Genomic DNA, 18,186 nt, shown 5'->3' on the forward strand with positions numbered 1-18,186 from the left:
TGTGATTGAGCATGCAGGCACACGTTTATACTGTTAGATGTAGTTTGTAAATAACATTTACATAGATACAGCAATGTAGAAAATCAACACTGAGCACTCATACAACCATTCTAGGAAGATGAGAGAAGGGGCTGTGTGTGGTTGTGCTAGTCGGGGAGAGGAAAGTTACAATGAAATCCTCCAAACTAATTCCAAGAGTCCAAGCTAACATACAAATTAATCTGGGCTGTAAAAGTAAGCAACAGAAGAGAGGGCTCCAGGGTGCCTGCTGGATGCCAAGCACTGTGCCCAGACCTTGGGAACACAAAGACAAATATAAATACAAATGTATGGAAAAACGGAAGTTTTAACAGTCAGAACTCCGAGGAAATTTAAACAGTTAGAAACCCCAGGAGCCCATGTTCACACAACTGACTTCTACTTTTGGCTGGCATTTTACAGTGCGTGGTTTACCTGTAGTGTGGAGGAGGGAGCTGCTGGATGACATCATGAATTTTTATCAGCCTTTCTTCATCTGTTGCTGCTGAAACAGCATCCTGGAACAATCATAATGCAAAAGAAACTAGTAGGCTTTGTTGGTAAAAATGAAAGTTCTTCACTTACAATTCAGTTTCACTTTGAGATTCATTGACCTTACTCTTTGGTGCTGAATGATGAGGAAAAACAATGCAGTACCAATGAAGTAAACTTCGTTCACACGCTATGGGGACGCTGAAATCTAATACAAGATAATATTTTTAAAACTTTATGATAACCAACATATAACCAAGGGTTATAGTAAGATCAATGGCTCAAAGTGAGAGACCCTGAAAAGGTGCAAAAACAGTGAAGACTGTGGACCAACTAGCAGTAAGTGTTCTTTATTTTCTCTTTAAAGGAGCTCTTTTCTCATATAACTATTTCTTTCAGGGGAAATCAACTTTTTCAGGTTTCAAACAAAACCACAGCAAAACTGCAAACAGAACTTGATTTAAATGTGACTGGTACTCACAGAAAATTTCTCATACAGCTGGTAGGTGAGCAGAGGGTTTGGGAGCTCTCGGAAGTACAGCTTACACAGGGAGCCCACGGAGTGGATGTCTTGGACGTAGGGCTCTTTTGTCAGGTCGGGAACATGTTCAGAGTCAAATTCATGGCTGAAAAGATAGAAGAGAGACAACAAAACTACTTTTCTTCAAAGAAAAGCAAATATGACTTTAGAACAGAAAAAAAGGTCCAAAGTATTAACCTCCAGCTCAGTGAGCAAATATGTACTTCAAATGACTGTATTTCACAGAAGTTATTCAGCAGTAATTGAATGTCTGACTATGAGACAAGTGTTTTTCTAAATAGAAATTCAGGGGATAGCTTTAATATTAAAACAGACAGAAATCTCTGAAACCTGCGTGAAAGAGCAGCTCTTACCACACAGATCGAAACAAAGGACTTCTACTTCCTAACTGTTTAAATGCCCAATATTTTGGCAGTTCTGAAAACTAGAGTTGAATGGCAGCTGGTCCATGAAAAACTATGTGCAGAAATTCCTCAGATGCAAGAAGTACAGTTCAGGAATGTGTTATGATAGAGGGATAAGGAAGCCAGAAACAATTATAAAACAATTCTCCACCAACACAGAAAGTAAAATCTGCAGCATTTAGTGAATGAAATAAAAACTGTGCTCAGAACACAAAGGCAGATTAAGCTTATTCTCCAGGAGGATGACTAATATTAATCTACAGACCGGAGGCCACTAGTCAACCTAGAGGATTAATCTGAATACAAGATCCACTGCATCTGAAGTCAGAGACTGTACTGTTTTCAGTACCAGAATCAATTTAAGTATTTTCCAAACATGTATTCTGAAAACAGAAATCAACTCTGTGGTCAATTTAGAATATTAAAATCCTTATAGAATAATGGCAATTACCATGTACCACAGTGAAAAAATAAAAAATAATAGCATGTTAAGAATAGATAGGAATCTAACAGATTAACAAAAAGTTAAAATTTCTATTGGTATAAAGGATACCACTATTTTTGTCTCTAGGGGTCTAATGGGAAGGACGTGGAATATGTAACACATATACGCTTGAGCACATGCTACAGAACTTGGGTGAAAGAAGATTAGAAGAAGCTTCACTCTTATTAAAAATAATAATAAACAGGTTCACTCTTGTCAATTTTAATTAAAGAATAATTCTATTATAATGTAAATTTTCATCTATCATAGTTGTCATAGGTTCAAATTCAATTTTTAAAAATCTTCAAATATTGCAGAGAAAATAAAAGTATTGAGATTAGAGGCCAAGGTTTTCTGACACTACAAATGAAGAAACGTCGAAAACATACACAGAGAACAATATAGCTACGTTTCTGCTTTATCTAAACAATCTCACAGAAAATAATGATTATCAATATAAGTCACTTAATTCTGAAAGTTTCATTTTAATGAATTACAGTAGAAACAACAAAGAAAAAGCCATGTTGGGTTTTACCGTAGTCTCTGGATATTGGAGGCAACACCAGAGAGACGATATATTCCATCCACGATGCCATATCTCTCGATGAACGCTGTGCAGCTTTGAAGAACCTGGGGTACTAGAGAGAATTTTTGAAGACATGGATTAAATTGAGAGTATTCAATGGAAACAAAGCCACAAAAAATAAGAATGTTTTAGCAAAATGAAAGTTGCAAATTAAAGCTGTAAGGGGGTGGAGATTAATCTACCACAAAAAATGGTAACGCCTATTTACCTAATTTCACATCTAAACTAGATAACTGGTTCCTGAATAATCAAGACTGGCTCTATGTTGTTACACTGAGGTAAGTGGAAGAGTTCATTAATTATTGGGATACTTTCCCTAAGATCTTCTGCAACAGACTTGTTTAGATTGTTACAACGGTAGGGTGAACTGTTTAGCTCTAACATCATTCTAGATTAAAAAAATATATATATAGTTACTCACCTGAATTTCATACTCAGCAAATGGATATGCAAACTTAAATGTTTATTCCAACATGATAATTACCTACTCTAAGTGCTTTAATTTTTCACCTTTAAAAGTTTATCTTTTCATAGGTAATGCTAATTCTAATTATATTCAATAAACATCAACATAATGCAAAGGTCAAAGTAATTTCAAGTAAATGAAATCTTTTAATTTCCTGCCCATCTTTATATTAAAATTACTGACTTTTGACTCGATATTATCAGCTGGTCATGAAATGCACTTCAACAGAAAGCAGGAAGAAAAGAAAGGCTCTCTGGTTACTTCTCTGAACAACTAACACAAACAACCAGCTACTCTGGGCCTATGGTCTAGAACAGAACATTTGACATTTATGAGAAAACATTTTTCTAACCAAAAATCTACAGTAACTGAAATTTGAACTTCATTTATATTGCATTGCAGACTGATGAATTCACAGGCTTCAGTAACTGCGTTCATTGCATCATTTTCAGTTACAATCCATGAAAAGAATAGCTTGAAAGAACATTTGGTCTGCAAAAAACTACTCTATTAGGGATGGAAGAGTGGTGAATGAAACAACTAAGATACTTCAATAAGACAATTTTATCTACTGCATTTCACTTAAGTGTATATATCATTCCTTTATTATTATAAAAGGTTTTTCCTTGGTTTTCCTGCCTTGTGTTGTACTTCCTGCATCCTGTCTTAAATTCTGTCAGATCCTGTAACTTATATTTAAAACATAAACTCCTCAGCTTTGAATAATTTTATTAGAAAGCAGGTATATTACTGAGCAAGCAAAAGATGCCAGACTAAGTGCTTTACAACAGATACTCTTATTTACTTTTCAGAGAAATTCTATCATTATCTCCCTTTTCAGAGAGGAAACTGAATCTTAAGAGTGATGAAATTTTACACCTAAGGACAAGCAGTAAACAAATGGCACAAATAAGGATCAAACTCAAGCTGTCCAAGCACAGAGTCATACTTTAACTGCCTGGATTTTAAGGTCCTTCACCATCTGCACTTATTTTAGTATTACCATATTTCCATATTTCACAACTCTAGGCCAAGTTAAGTCTCATTTTTTACCAAACAAACCAGCCATGCTCTAAGTCCATCAATTTCCAGGTAAAGGAAGCCTGTTTTCTCTGCCTGGATTCTCCTTCTGCTACCATCTTCTTATAGAAAACTCTTGGTTGTTGTTCAAAACCCAACTGAACTCTTACTCCTAGGAAAGCTTTCTTTGAATATACCCCTAAGCAGAGGTAGCTATACTAGGTTCTAGATGCCAACAGAACTATGTCATTTTGAATTAATATTTATTTGTTTATACCACGATCACTCCTTCTTGAGTGCATGCCTGCTCGGTTACCTCTGACTCTTTATGACCCCATGGACTGTAGCCCACCAGGCTCCTCTCCCAAAGGATTTCCCAGGCAAGAATACTGGAGTGGCCTGCCATTTCCCTCTCCAGGGGATCTTCATGACCCAAGGAGACATGGGTTCAATGTCTGGGAAATCCCACGGACAGAGGAGCCTGGCAGACTACAGTCCAAGGAGTTGCCAAGTGTCAGCCATGACTTACTAACTAAACAGCAACAGCAACCCACAAGAAAGCATACCTACTCTTTACATATAGGCAGACCTCAGAAATACTACAGTTTCAGTTTCAGACTGCCAGATTAAAGCAAACATCACAATAAAGGAAGTCACAGAAATTTTTGGTTTCCCAATGCATATAAATTATGTTCATACTATAGTATAGTCTATTAAGTGTGCCATAGCATTGTGTCTGAAAAACAATGTACATACATTTAATTAGAAAAATACTTTATTGCTAAAAAAATGCTAACTATGATCTGAGCCTGCAGTGAGGTGTAATCTTTTTGCTGGTGGAGGGTTTAACTACCCTCTGTGTGTCACAGAGACACGACGTGAGCAAACACTTGGAAAAATGGTACCAACAGACTTGCTCAACACAGGGCAGCCACATGCCTTCAGTTCATTAGAAAAGCACAGTGTCTGCAAAGAGAAATAAAGCAAGAAAAATATAGCACCTTTGAAATTTCTATACTGTATTCAAATTTACAGTTTGAATGGCTTCTTAATTTATACAGCAATTCCCTAAAAGTTGAGTATTCAATTTTTTGGCTTTCATGCATAATACTATAATGAACATTTTTATTTTTGTTGGATTATAGTCTTAGGATAACCCTGAGAGAGAATTGCTACAAGAAAGGAATACTGTAAGGTGTCTTGCTCTGGAGTGCCAAAATGTTTTTCAAAAAAGCAGTAATTTCCAGAGCTACCCGAAACCAACATTTTTCACCTGCTGGTAAAAATCTCTACTGTTCTTAATGGCACTGGATATCATAATTTAGAAAAGCAGCTTTGCAGGATATAAAATCAACACACAGAAATCCCTTGCATTCCTATACACGAATAATGAGAAAGTAGAAAAAGAAATTAAGGAAACAATTCCATTCACCATTGCAACGAAAAGAATAAAATACTTAGGAATATATCTACCTAAAGAAACTAAAGACCTATATATAGAAAACTATAAAACACTGATGAAAGAAATCAAAGAGGACACTAATAGATGGAGAAATATACCATGTTCATGGATCGGAAGAATCAATATAGTGAAAATGAATATACTACCCAAAGCAATTTACAAATTCAATGCAATCCCTGTCAAGCTACCAGCCACATTTTTCACAGAACTAGAACAAATAATTTCAAGATTTGTATGGAAATACAAAAAACCTCGAATAGCCAAAGCAATCTTGAGAAAGAAGAATGGAATGGGAGGAATCAACTTGCCTGACTTCAGGCTCTACTACAAAGCCACAGTCATCAAGACAGTATGGTACTGGCACAAAGACAGACATATAGATCAATGGAACAAAATAGAAAGCCCAGAAATAAATCCACACACATATGGACACCTTATCTTCGACAAAGGAGGCAAGAATATACAATGGAGTAAAGACAATCTCTTTAACAAGTGGTGCTGGAAAAACTGGTCAACCACTTGTAAAAGAATGAAACTAGATCACTTTCTAACACCGTACACAAAATAAACTCAAAATGGATTAAAGATCTAAATGTAAGATCAGAAACTATAAAACTCCTAGAGGAGAATATAGGCAAAACACTCTCAGAAATAAATCACAGCAGGATCCTCTATGGTCCACCTCCCAGAATTCTGGAAATAAAAGCAAAAATAAACAAATGGGATCTAATTAAAATTAAAAGCTTCTGCACAACAAAGGAAACTATAAGCAAGGTGAAAAGACAGCCTTCTGAATGGGAGAAAATAATAGCAAATGAAGCAACTGACAAACAACTAATCTCAAAAATATACAAGCAACTTATGCAGCTCAACTCCAGAAAAATAAACGACCCAATCAAAAAATGGGCCAAAGAACTAAATAGACATTTCTCCAAAGAAGACATACGGATGGCTAACAAACACATGAAAAGATGCTCAACATCACTCATTATTAGAGAAATGCAAATCAAACCCACAATGAGGTACCACTTCACACCAGTCAGAATGGCTGCGATCCAAAAATCTGCAAGCAATAAATGCTGGAGAGGGTGTGGAGAAAAGGGAACCCTCCTACACTGTTGGTGGGAATGCAAACTAGTACAGCCACTATGGAGAACAGTGTGGAGATTCCTTAAAAAATTGCAAATAGAACTACCTTATGACCCAGCAATCCCACTGCTGGGCATACACACCGAGGAAACCAGAATTGAAAGAGACACATGTACCCCAATGTTCATCGCAGCACTGTTTATAATAGCCAGGACATGGAAACAACCTAGATGTCCATCAGCAGATGAATGGATAAGAAAGCTGTGGTACATATACACAATGGAGTATTACTCAGCCATTAAAAAGAATTCATTTGAATCAGTTCTGATGAGATGGATGAAACTGGAGCCAATTATACAGAGTGAAGTAAGCCAGAAAGAAAAACACCAATACAGTATACTAACACATATATATGGAATTTAGGAAGATGGCAATGACGACCCTGTATGCAAGACAGGAAAAAAGACACAGATGTGTTTAACGGACTTTTGGACTCAGAGGGAGAGGGAGAGGGTGGGATGATTTGGGAGAATGGGAATTCTAACATGTATACTATCATGTAAGAATTGAATCGCCAGTCCATGTCTGACGCAGGATGCAGCATGCTTGGGGCTGGTGCATGGGGATGACCCAGAGAGATGTTGTGGGGAGGGAGGTGGGAGGGGGGGGTCATGTTTGGGAACGCATGTAAGAATTAAAGATTTTTAAAATTAAAAAAATAAATAAATTAAAAAAAAATAAAAATAAAAAATAAAAAAATAAAAATAAAAAATAAACTGAAAAAAAACTGCTTGAACCACTTATATGCAGATTTTTTTCAATAAATATACAAAAATATTTATGTAAAAAAAAAAGAAAAGCAGCTTTGTTATATCAGTAGTGTTTACTTATATAAAATGGTGTCTCAAAATTGCTTAGATACATTTCCATGATTGCAAATAAGCATAGACACTTTTTTTTTTGCATTTGTTTACTATTTTAGTTCCTTGTCAAAATTATATATTTATAGCTTTTTTCTATTCTTCTACCCAGGGGCTTAATTTTCTCACAAACCTGAATGACATTTTCACTTACTATATTAGGAGCATTTCATCATACCCAAGAAAAAAGGACCTTCCCAGTCTGTGGCACCTTCCCTTTACATTTGTAGTAAGTTTCCTACATTTGAACCTTCAAGTTGTGAACTTTCAAAGATGTGAACATGCATTCACATGTCCAAACACACGTTAGTTCATGTGTCTGGCATACTGTCAGGTGCCTGCATCCTCTACAAGTGGCTGTGTTTTCATGTACTTCACTGCATAGCACTATACAGAGTACAGTAGAACAGTAGCATCTGTATTTCAAGCCCAGGCTGTCTGGAGGCAAGCGCCAAAGCAGTGATGATGTAGCTGGTACCACTAAGAAGCTCCAGCTGTTGTACTGCAGTATTGTACTGTTCAAGGTACTATACTGTAAGATTAAAAATGTTTTATTTATTATTTTTTTAAAATGTATTACTTGTGTGAAAAGTACTATAAACCTATTACAGTACAGTACTACATAGCCGACTGTGTTAGCTGGATACCTACGTAACTTTGTTGGATTAACAGACAAACTCAACTTAGGAATGTGCTCTCAGAACAGAACTTCTTCGTATGTAGGGGACTTACTCTATATGGAAGCTACTTGTTTGGCATCACCTCTTCATTTATGGTTTTTTCCCTCATTGATCTCAAAACAAAATCATTTTGTATTAACACTTTTATGAGTTAAAAATAGTTAACCCTTTCATACATTTGAAACTTTTAGGGTCATAAAGCGAGAATTAAGTTTTTCAAAATTGCTATTTCATGTTTCTGTATGTATTTATAATGAACTCCCCCCCATGAGCTGGTTTTTAAGAAACACTTTATTAGCATGGATTCACATCTAGAACAACGACTACTTCTGAACATTCCAGGCTATTTCATTCATCAGTTGTATCTCATCCTCCACACCAGTAACATTCTAGTTTTGAATACTGTTTTAATGTTGGTAGTTAGATGTCTCCTATCCCTGATTTCCTTCCCATAATGTTCTGTGATCTTCTCTTTGGCTTATTATTCCATGTGCATTTTGACTAGCTGCAAAAATAATCCTCAGGGTTTTGGTTTGTCTGTTTGTTTTTTGTTTAATTTTCAGTAACTTCCATAAGGAGGCAGCCTGGTGGGCTGCTGTCTATGGGGTCGCACAGAGTCAGACATGACTGAAGTGACTTAGCAGCAGCAGCAGCAACACCTATTTAAAGTAATATTGTGTCTTCTCCCACAAGAAACATGGTATAGTTTGTAATAAATCCATATTATAAGTATATTGGTATTCTTTAGGCAATGAGTAAGGCCTTAATTTGAACTTGATATTTATTGATATTTACACTTTCACTAGTGGTCTTCTTAAAAAGTATATAATGGGTGTTTCCCATCAAGATTCAGAATTTCACAAATCACCTATTCTGGTACTTATCAAAATTATAGTTAAGTACTTCCTTAATATTCTAGCATCTAAAAGAGATGGTAGAGAAAAGTGCGATTTTTTAAAGAAAATCAAAGAAAAACTCCATTTTTCCTTTCTTTCTATCCATTCAGCCCCTCCATCCATTTTTCCAAGCACTGAATTCTTGAATAAGAATTTAATTTATAGAGAAAGGAATTTAAATTTTTAGGTATAAAAGTTGGGAGGCTGGTCTTGGTAATACATGATCTCAAAACTATGACTTTTTTCCAAAAGAGAAATGAACATTTCAGAATAAACTGTGAGAAGGAAAAGTGAGGACATTATCTGGAGAGACATGAAAATAATGCAAACCGGCAGAGCTATTGTACCCTTGGGGAGAATGTCTTCATCTTTCTGAACAGATCACAAGCATCTCTAATGCCAAAGTTCATTCCTAGATCCCTCATGATTCTCAGTTACCCCGAAGTCAGGCGAGCACCTGAGAGCATTCGGTATGTCCTGCTGATCTCAAATGGAACAGGTGCTGCTTGCCATATCTAACTGATTAAAGGAGATCAACAGGGAGAAGTTAGAAACTGAAATTATGAGATTATAAATTTCATGTTTACCTTCAAAACCAGAATTCAGAAGGTGCTCCCCCAGGTCACAGCCAAACACTCTTTCTTTCAAGATTCCACGCTGCTTCAATTTCTGTTTTGTTGGACGAGACTTCATGAATGTGCGTAAAAAAGTAATGAGCTTGCCGTGCTTTTTAGATACTAAAAAACAATAATAAAGAGAAAATACCTTAGTTGTAGTGAGAGGAAACAAAGTGCAGATCTCAACAGAATAACTACAAAATAATCTATTACAAGTAGACCACATATTCTGTAGGAAATTTTCAGCAGAAGTTGAAGAAAGAGTTGCTTTACAAATAAAAGCATGGCTTTGCATGTTCTTCTCACCAGCTTGTGGTCTTATTTGATGGAACTGTGTGCAAACTGAAGTATTATAATTCATGACTTTTAAGTTAAGCATGGTAAACCAGCCAACTTCCCAATGCTACCTAAGCATGCTACAGGACTGTAACTTCGACTTGAGTTTTACTCTAATATATTACTTTTAGAGATCTTCATGATAAGTAAGACTTAGCATGGTAGAAATTTAAGAAACTGCATTTCTAGTTAATTTCTAAAGTATTTTATTTAGTGTTAGAAATTTTCATGGCATTTATAATCTGGAAAAGAAAACTTAAAAAAGAAACAACTCCCTCTTTCTCATTTTATAAAGAGGACAATCCCATTACGGAATAGCACACAATTCTCAAACTAACGGCTATGTTAAAGTACAAGACACACACACCCATAAAGACGCATTAGATCTTTATTAACATTCATCTATCACATACTACATCACCTTAACAGCCTTTGTAGATCAAAGTAAGAGATAAGCAAATTATATACAGGAAGATATTTCCACTGACTTACATATGTTAGAAAGACAACAGTGAAAGATCTGAAAGCAAACAAATCCTTAGAAAAATGATTTTTGCTGAGAAGTGCATCCTGCAAGGGAAATTATTCTGGAAGTCAACATACAACAAATTACTGTAAGCTCAGAGATTAGCTGCAAGATAGAAGACTAAGCCACATGGCCCCAATCCTCTTGCTCGGTCCGCAGATGATTACAGGTCTTACTGAACCCCACTCTAGTTTCTTGAGTGAACCCAAATCCTAAAGCCCATGAACTGATGAATCCTCCTGTGGGAATTCTGTGCACTGAGATTATCTTATGGCCCAAATGGACCACTAGATGGGTTACTCAGACTAGATTAAACATTTTCTTTACATTTTATGGGAAACACTACTTCCAGACTTAAGCATCTTTTCTATGAACTGTACAAAGATGATCAACTGTAACTGGCTTGCCCATAACTGAGAGGTCCCCTGGGACATGGGATTTTCAGTGCTAAAATCAGGAAAGTCCTGAGCGAACTGGGAAAAGGTTGTCATCCTTGTACATAGATTAAAGAGGAAATTTATTTTTTCTATACCAGCCACTTAAAGTTTATCTAGAATCATCAGTATAATTTTGATGCCATCATTAACATGCTGTGTGACACTCTGGGGAAATTAGAGCCTCACTTGTATCTGAGATTCTTGCTATAAAATTAAATGATCTGCTCTCTTATCTGCTAATGAGACATTTGTAGCACACTGGGGTAACTTAGAAGATGTCACACATATCATATTTAGTATATTAAAAGTTACTGAACTTGTATGAGTTTTATTCTCCCCAGTTTCTAGTAGACTGTTATGAATCTTTGTTCTTAAAGTGTGGCCATCAAACCATTTTTGTAAGATTAACACATTAAAAAAAAAGATTAACACATAAAAATAAGCAAATTTGCATTACAGTAATGTAACATTATATATTTGGAAGAATTTTAATTTCTTTTCTACCTGGAAATAGGGCCTGTCATAATGTTTCTAAAGTTTTAAATCTCGCAGCAAAGTTTTCTAATTCTCTTTATGAAAAGACACATTCTACATACTTCTGGTTAGTGATATTGTCACTTATTTTGCTTTTTTTGCTGCTTCTGTAGAATAACAGTTTTTTTCACTTATGGTAGTTACTAAAATAGTAGGTATATTAGAAAATGATTTCTTCATGTATGGCTCAAATCTGATCATTTTCTAAAATCTCTACAATTTAAGAAGGATTTTAGTCGATCCTTTTGGATTTCATGGATATGTAACTGTGTCAGAGCAAATACAGTAATTCCATTCTGTTTCTGAAAGGAATAATTTCTGATTTCTTTTCCAGATTTTAATAATTGGCCAGAACATCCAAGATACATGTTAAAAAGTAGGCATTTGTATTTTGATGGTGAATTTGGTGAAAATATCTGTTGACTCTGACAACTGCATACGATGTATATGAGAAAGAATTCTTTTAGTCTCAGATTTCCAGGAATGTTTCAAAGGGATGAAAACTGAATTTTAACTTGTATTTATTTAGCAACAAGCACGTGAATGCCTACCACATCTCAGGAACTGTTCTCAGCCCTGAGAGTACGGTGGGGAACAGGTGAGGCCAGCTCCTTGCTGTTGGAGCTCACTGAGGAGAGGAGTACAAATAAATAATAATACCGATATTATTATTTGGTTATATTATTATTAATATACCGAACAAATAATAATACAGATACAGCCGGCATTTATTTTATGTTTAGTTACATGCCAGCGACTGTGCAAGATTTTATATTTATTAAACCATTCGTTTCTCACAAGACCTTATAAGGAAAATACTACTATTAACCCCTTTTCACAGGAAGAAACTCAGGCACAGAGTGCTTAGTAACATGTCTAAGGTCATGGAATCAGGATTAAAACTCAGGTGGTCTGTATAAGATCTAATAAACACTTCCAAATATAAATGTCTCTTCACATTAATTTTTCCTTCACTTTATATTTCCTTCCCATTTCTTAGATAATAAAATGGCTAAAAGAAGTTTCTTTTGGACACTGCACTGCCCCCACCCATAACAAACTAGTAAGTGAAAGTGAAAGTGTTAGTTGCTCAGTTGGGTCTGATTTTTGCAACCCCATGGACTGTAGCCCACCAGGCTCCTCTGTCCATGGGATTCTCCAGGCAAAAATACTGGAGTGGGTAGCTGCTCCCTTCTCCAGGGCATCTTCCCGACCCAGGGATCGAACCCAGGTCTCCCACATTGCATAAACAATGACATTTTCACAGAAAAAATGCATAAAAAATAAAACACAAAACAAAAGCAAATCACACCACCATCTGTTCAAATTCCCTGTAAATGTCAAAGTGTGAGTTGCTTAGTCGTGTCTGACTCTGTGACCCCACAGACTGTAGCCCACCAGACTCCTCCTGTCCATGGTATTCTCCAGGCAAGAATACTGGAGTGAGTTGCCATTCCCTTCCCCAGGGATGGAACCTGGGTCTCCTGCACTGTAGGCAGATTCTTTACCATCTGAGCCACCATTCCCTAGTCAAGAGTTAAAATGCAGCATGTGCCACAAGGCTATCTTTTTCCATATCATTTAGACATGATTTCACAATTGCAGTCTTCTTTCAAGACTTGACATAAACCCAACCCAACCAGTCCTTCCAGTAGTTAAAAGTTTTGCAGTATTTATTTTAGTATCTCCAAGGTAAAGCTTTATGATACCGACAATCAGCTCACAGGGGCTCAGGAAACCTTGACACAGACAGGCAGGGCACCAGATGTTTTTAACTACACAAGTACAGTATTTCTCCAGCAAATCCTAAAAAATCTTTTCTCATAATATTTCACTTAAATCAGAGTTCTCTGAATTGGGTCTCAGGAATCTTCTAGACCGATGTGAGAGAAGTCTGAGCTTGAAGGAATTTCTCAGGAAATTAAAGGAAGATGATTTGTGCCAGATAAGGGGCTCTGTATTAGGTTTATTTGCCTATATGCCTCGAGTTCTAAGATTTGTAATGAGTTCAGATGGCCAAGCAGACAGAGTTAGAGGTGGGATGCATAATTCTGAGAGAATGTCTCTGGCACTCTCATGCTGAGGAGGATGACTGGACTGTACAGCATGTTACTTTTCAACCATGCTTCAGCTTTGCTAAAATGCTCTCTAGAACAATTTACCAACATAATATTCCCACAGGACATACTTACATTTTTCATTCTTCATTTCTTTGTTCTATTTATTTCTATCAGACATTTTCATTTTTGTTAATTTCATCAGGATGACATATTATATTCCACTTTAAAGTGCATTTCTGTGCTTACTAATAAGGTTAGGCACTGTTCCATGATCACTGGTCATTCAGTCTTCCTCATCAGTGAAATAACTTTACATTCTTGGCCCATTTTACTATCTGGCTGTCTTTCTCTTACTGATGGGCAAGAGATCTTTATACAATCTGGAAATGAGTCCCCTGTCAGTTACTTTTTGTCAAGAACATGTTTCCCAGTCTTTGGCTTGTACTGTATAAATTTCCAATCATGTCTTTGTGTATGGTTTCTTTAAGATATCTTTCCTTATCCGAGGTCATAAACTTACGGTCCTATTTCTTTTAAACCTTTTATTTCCTAAACTTTTTCACTTTTTAAAGGTTTTTAAACTGATTTTAAACTTTTTTGTACGTTTGCTGCTGCTGCTGCAGCTAAATCGCTTTAGTCTTGTCTGACTCTGCGACCCCATAGACAGCAGCCCACCAGGCTCCGCTGTCCCTGGGATTCTGCAGGCAAGAATACTGGAGTGGGTTGCCATGCCCTTCTCCAGGGGATCAAACCCGCATCTCTTAAGTCTCTTGCATTGGTAGGTGGGTTCTTTACCACTAGCACCACCTGGGAAATGCAAAAAAGAAAAAAATCTAATAACTGATTACTAGATGATAGTTGGATGGCCAACTCAATGGACATGAGTTTGAGCACACTCTGGGAGATGGTGAAGGACAGGGAAGCCTGGCATACTGCAGTCCATGGAGTCACAAAGAGTCAGATGCAACTGACTGACTGAACAACGACAAAACAGAAACACATGTATCATGGTGCATCAGATTACTAGGGTTCCAATCACGTCTCTGCAGCTTCTACCTGTATGACTGTGGACAAGGGACCCAATTCTAAGACCTTCATTTTCCTCTTCTATGAAACATTAAAAATAGTAACTACCTAATAGGATTGTTGTGAGAATTAAATATAAAGGTGTTTTTTTTCTGCTGAACAAAAAAATTTTTTTTAATTTAGGTGCTGCTGTCATCGTATTAATTTATCTTTCATTCAGCAACCGTCCTCAACTCTGTTATTAGTTCTAATAATTTGACAGGAGATTCTTCTGGATTTGTAGACAATCATCTGTAAGTAACAGGTTTATTTCTTCCTTTCTGTTTATTTCTTTTTGTTTAATTTTACTGAACCTTGAATAAATGATGATCTTGTTCTTGATCTAAATAGATTGCTTATATCTCACCATTAAGAATAAAATTTTCTTGGGTTTTTGGATAGAAACCTTTAACAGATTTTTTAAAAACTCCCTATTTTTAACTGTCAAAATATATAAAATGAACAAGTGTTGACTTTTATCAAATGATTTACCTGTATCTATGAAGATAATCATTTAGTTTGCCTTGTTTAATTTTTAAGTTTTGAATGTGACAACCATCCTGCTTGTGTTAAGTCGCTTCAGTCATGTCAGACTCTTTGTGACCCCTATGGACTATAACCCACCAGGTTCCTCTGTCCATAGGATTCTCCAGGCAAGAATACTGGAGTGGGTTGCCATGCCCTTCTCCAGGGGATCTTTCCAACCCAGGGATTGAACCCGAGGTTCCTGCCACATCTCCTGCATTGAAGGCAGACTCTTTATCACCGAGCCACTGGGGACAACCATAGGTACATTTAAAGTTTTGCTTTCATACTCATGTGATAAACCTCCTGTGCTCCTGCTTGCCTCGTATCTGTTGCAAGGATGTAAATGAGTACATCAGACTGAAGAGGCAAGTGGCAACATCAAAGCCTTAAGGCAAGGCAAAATTCTCCCTTAGAAACTGTAATGAACATAGGAATCTTGTAAACATATCAGCACTGCCTTTCAATAAAAAACTCAAACATAAAAGAATTCTACAGGGTACAAGTGTACATAAACAATTCTAAAAATAGAAAAATTGTATTAGGTTGCTCATGTCTTAAATAGAAGCAAAGAAACATGCCATATCTTTCCAGTGACAGTCTTAAATAGCTGAGGTGAACTATGCTAGTTAGTATTTTCAAATTTATTAAAAGGGATATTGGGAAGAGTTGTCAAAATCAACTTATTTTTAGCATGCACTGTCATATGTCCTGAAAGGATCTGTGGGCAACTCAGGAACATAACTTTTGAATCAGTTTAAGTCAGAACTCATGCTGGAGAAAAATGACATAATTCTTACTTCGTTTATAGCTTTGAGTATATCAATTAATTTTACACTAAACCAAAAAAGGTTTTATTTGAAAATAAATGGACTTAGAAATTAAACTGATTCACTAGAGTAATAATTTGACAAACTTTTAAAGAAAAAATTCTGGATGAGCTAGATTATATGTGACTCAAATATTAAATAAACTGAACTTAAAAAAAAACAAACACTTTTTCCAGTAACTGAGGTATAGAACCTCTTCTAACTTTTCTTTTTTCATAATATAGAAGAGCTTTAATATAAATAAAGAGACGAATAATGATATAAAAGAACTTCTTTAATGCAATGACTGAAAATGTTGTATCTTTTTAAGTCTTATGAGAAACACCCTCTGAGAGTTTCTTGCAAATCCAACTCAAAGTACGTTTTCATTTGATGGAATACGGACGCCCCTAAGAAATTCTGTCACTGACTCTATTTTTATCTCTGTACATTTTCTGGTCTTGTTAGACCTGCTGTCTCACTGGCCTGTTCCCAGTTCTACAAAGGCAAGAGAAAGAAAAAGACAAACTGAACCCTAAACCTAATCTCCAATGAAACTTGAAGGAAAACTTAGAAATTAGAGTAATCTCATAACATTATAGAATAGTTAAGTTGTATTGAGGGTCTACTATGCTTCAGTGCTTTACATGAGCTAATTTAAATTCAGTTTCAGTTAGCTTCACACTCTAAATGATTTAAATTCGAATTCAAACCAGTATCTGATCATTCAAATTTTCTGTCAGATGAGGTGTGCTAAATAAAATCTAATTCATCTCCCATTACATTCAAAATAATAACTTAAATATAATAAGGTTATCAGAATAATGATACTTCATACCTTTTCTTTCTATACCTTTATACCCTTCCTGTATCTAGCTCTAATTATTAAGATGACCTATTATGGTTTTTCCAGTAGTCATGTATGGATGTGAGAGTTGGACTGTGAAGAAGGCTGAGTGCCAAAGAATTGATGCTTTTGAACTGTGGTGTTGGAGAAGACTCTTGCGAGTCCCTTGGACTGCAAGGAGATCCACCAGTCCATTCTGAAGGAGATCAACCCTGGGATTTCTTTGGAAGGAATGATGCTAAAGCTGAAACTCCAGTACTTTGGCTACCTCATGTGAAGAGTTGACTCATTGGAAAAGACTGATGCTGGGAGGGATTGGGGGCAGGAGGAGAAGGGGACGACAAAGAAAGAGATGGCTGGATGGCATCACTGACTCGATGGACATAAATCTGAGTGAACTCCGGGAGTTGGTGATGGACAGGGAGGCTTGGTGTACTGGGATTCATGGGGTCACAAAGAGTCAGACATGACTGAGCGACTGAACTGAACTGAACTGAATCTCATAATTCAATTCCTTTTCTTTAGTTTATTTGGTGCTATTCTATAATATCTAAATATATAGCTTTTGTATGTGATAAAAATATTCAGCAAGGATAAAATGTTAGCAATCCTATTTAAAGATTTAGAAACCATACTAAACCAAGAGATCCTAAACTGAAAGCTTTTAGGTCTTTCTAATAATAAAACAAGGACTTCCCTGGTGGCTCAGAAGGTAAAGCATCTGCCTTCAATGTGGGAGACCCTGGTTCAATCCCTGAGTTGGGAAGATCCTCTGGAGAAGGAAATGGCAACCCACTCCAGTACTCTTGCCTGGAAAATCCCATGGACAGAGCCTGGTAGGCTACAGTTCTGGGGGTTGCAAAGAGTCGGACATGACTAAGCAACTAAATTTTCAACTTTCAATAATAAAATGGTCCAATGAAGGCTGCCCATCCAAACATGCCTATTATTGGGCACACAAGAGCAAGTGGAAGCATACTGGACCAGGAATGCAGAGATGTAGTTTAAGTCCTGATTTGGCTGATAAGTTGCTGCAAACTTTCAGACAAGGTAAGTAGCTAGTTTAGATCTCAGTTTAATAATATGAAGCATGAGAAGTTTAACTAGGCAATTTATGAATTCTAGATTTCAATGGAAATACTTAAGGAATCAAGAAACACTCTGAGAAAGTATAAAGTTAGAAAAGCAGAGAAAACTCTAGAGTCTGTGGGAAATGTCTTTGCTTTAGGAAAATTTATCAGGAGGAAAAAAGGACATAATTTAAAATTCCACTGGACAGCTATATAACAAAATACATTCAGCTTTCTAAATTATCTTGGAAAAGGCTGCTTTAAAAATTTAAAATAGGAAGACCATTGTTAAATGTTATTAT

The 18,186-nt window shown here is 36.2% G+C and overlaps 1 protein-coding gene across 5 annotated transcripts in view; it reads right to left on the bottom strand.

The window, feature by feature from the left end:
• The window catches only part of ARHGAP32 (Rho GTPase activating protein 32), a 199,228-nt gene that overhangs the window by 20,693 nt on the left and 160,349 nt on the right, over positions 1–18,186 (bottom strand). For all 5 annotated transcript variants that reach the window (XM_069565475.1, XM_069565476.1, XM_069565474.1 and 2 more), the window contains 4 exons: positions 9,646–9,795; positions 2,475–2,577; positions 992–1,136; positions 454–536 (listed from right to left, as the gene is read on the bottom strand). In XM_069565475.1, the coding sequence (XP_069421576.1) occupies positions 454–536; positions 992–1,136; positions 2,475–2,577; positions 9,646–9,795 (481 nt within the window). The remainder of the gene's footprint in view (positions 1–453; positions 537–991; positions 1,137–2,474; positions 2,578–9,645; positions 9,796–18,186) is intronic.

This window comes from Ovis canadensis, chromosome 21 (assembly GCF_042477335.2).
Source record: "Ovis canadensis isolate MfBH-ARS-UI-01 breed Bighorn chromosome 21, ARS-UI_OviCan_v2, whole genome shotgun sequence".
Taxonomy (NCBI): Eukaryota; Metazoa; Chordata; class Mammalia; order Artiodactyla; family Bovidae; genus Ovis; species Ovis canadensis.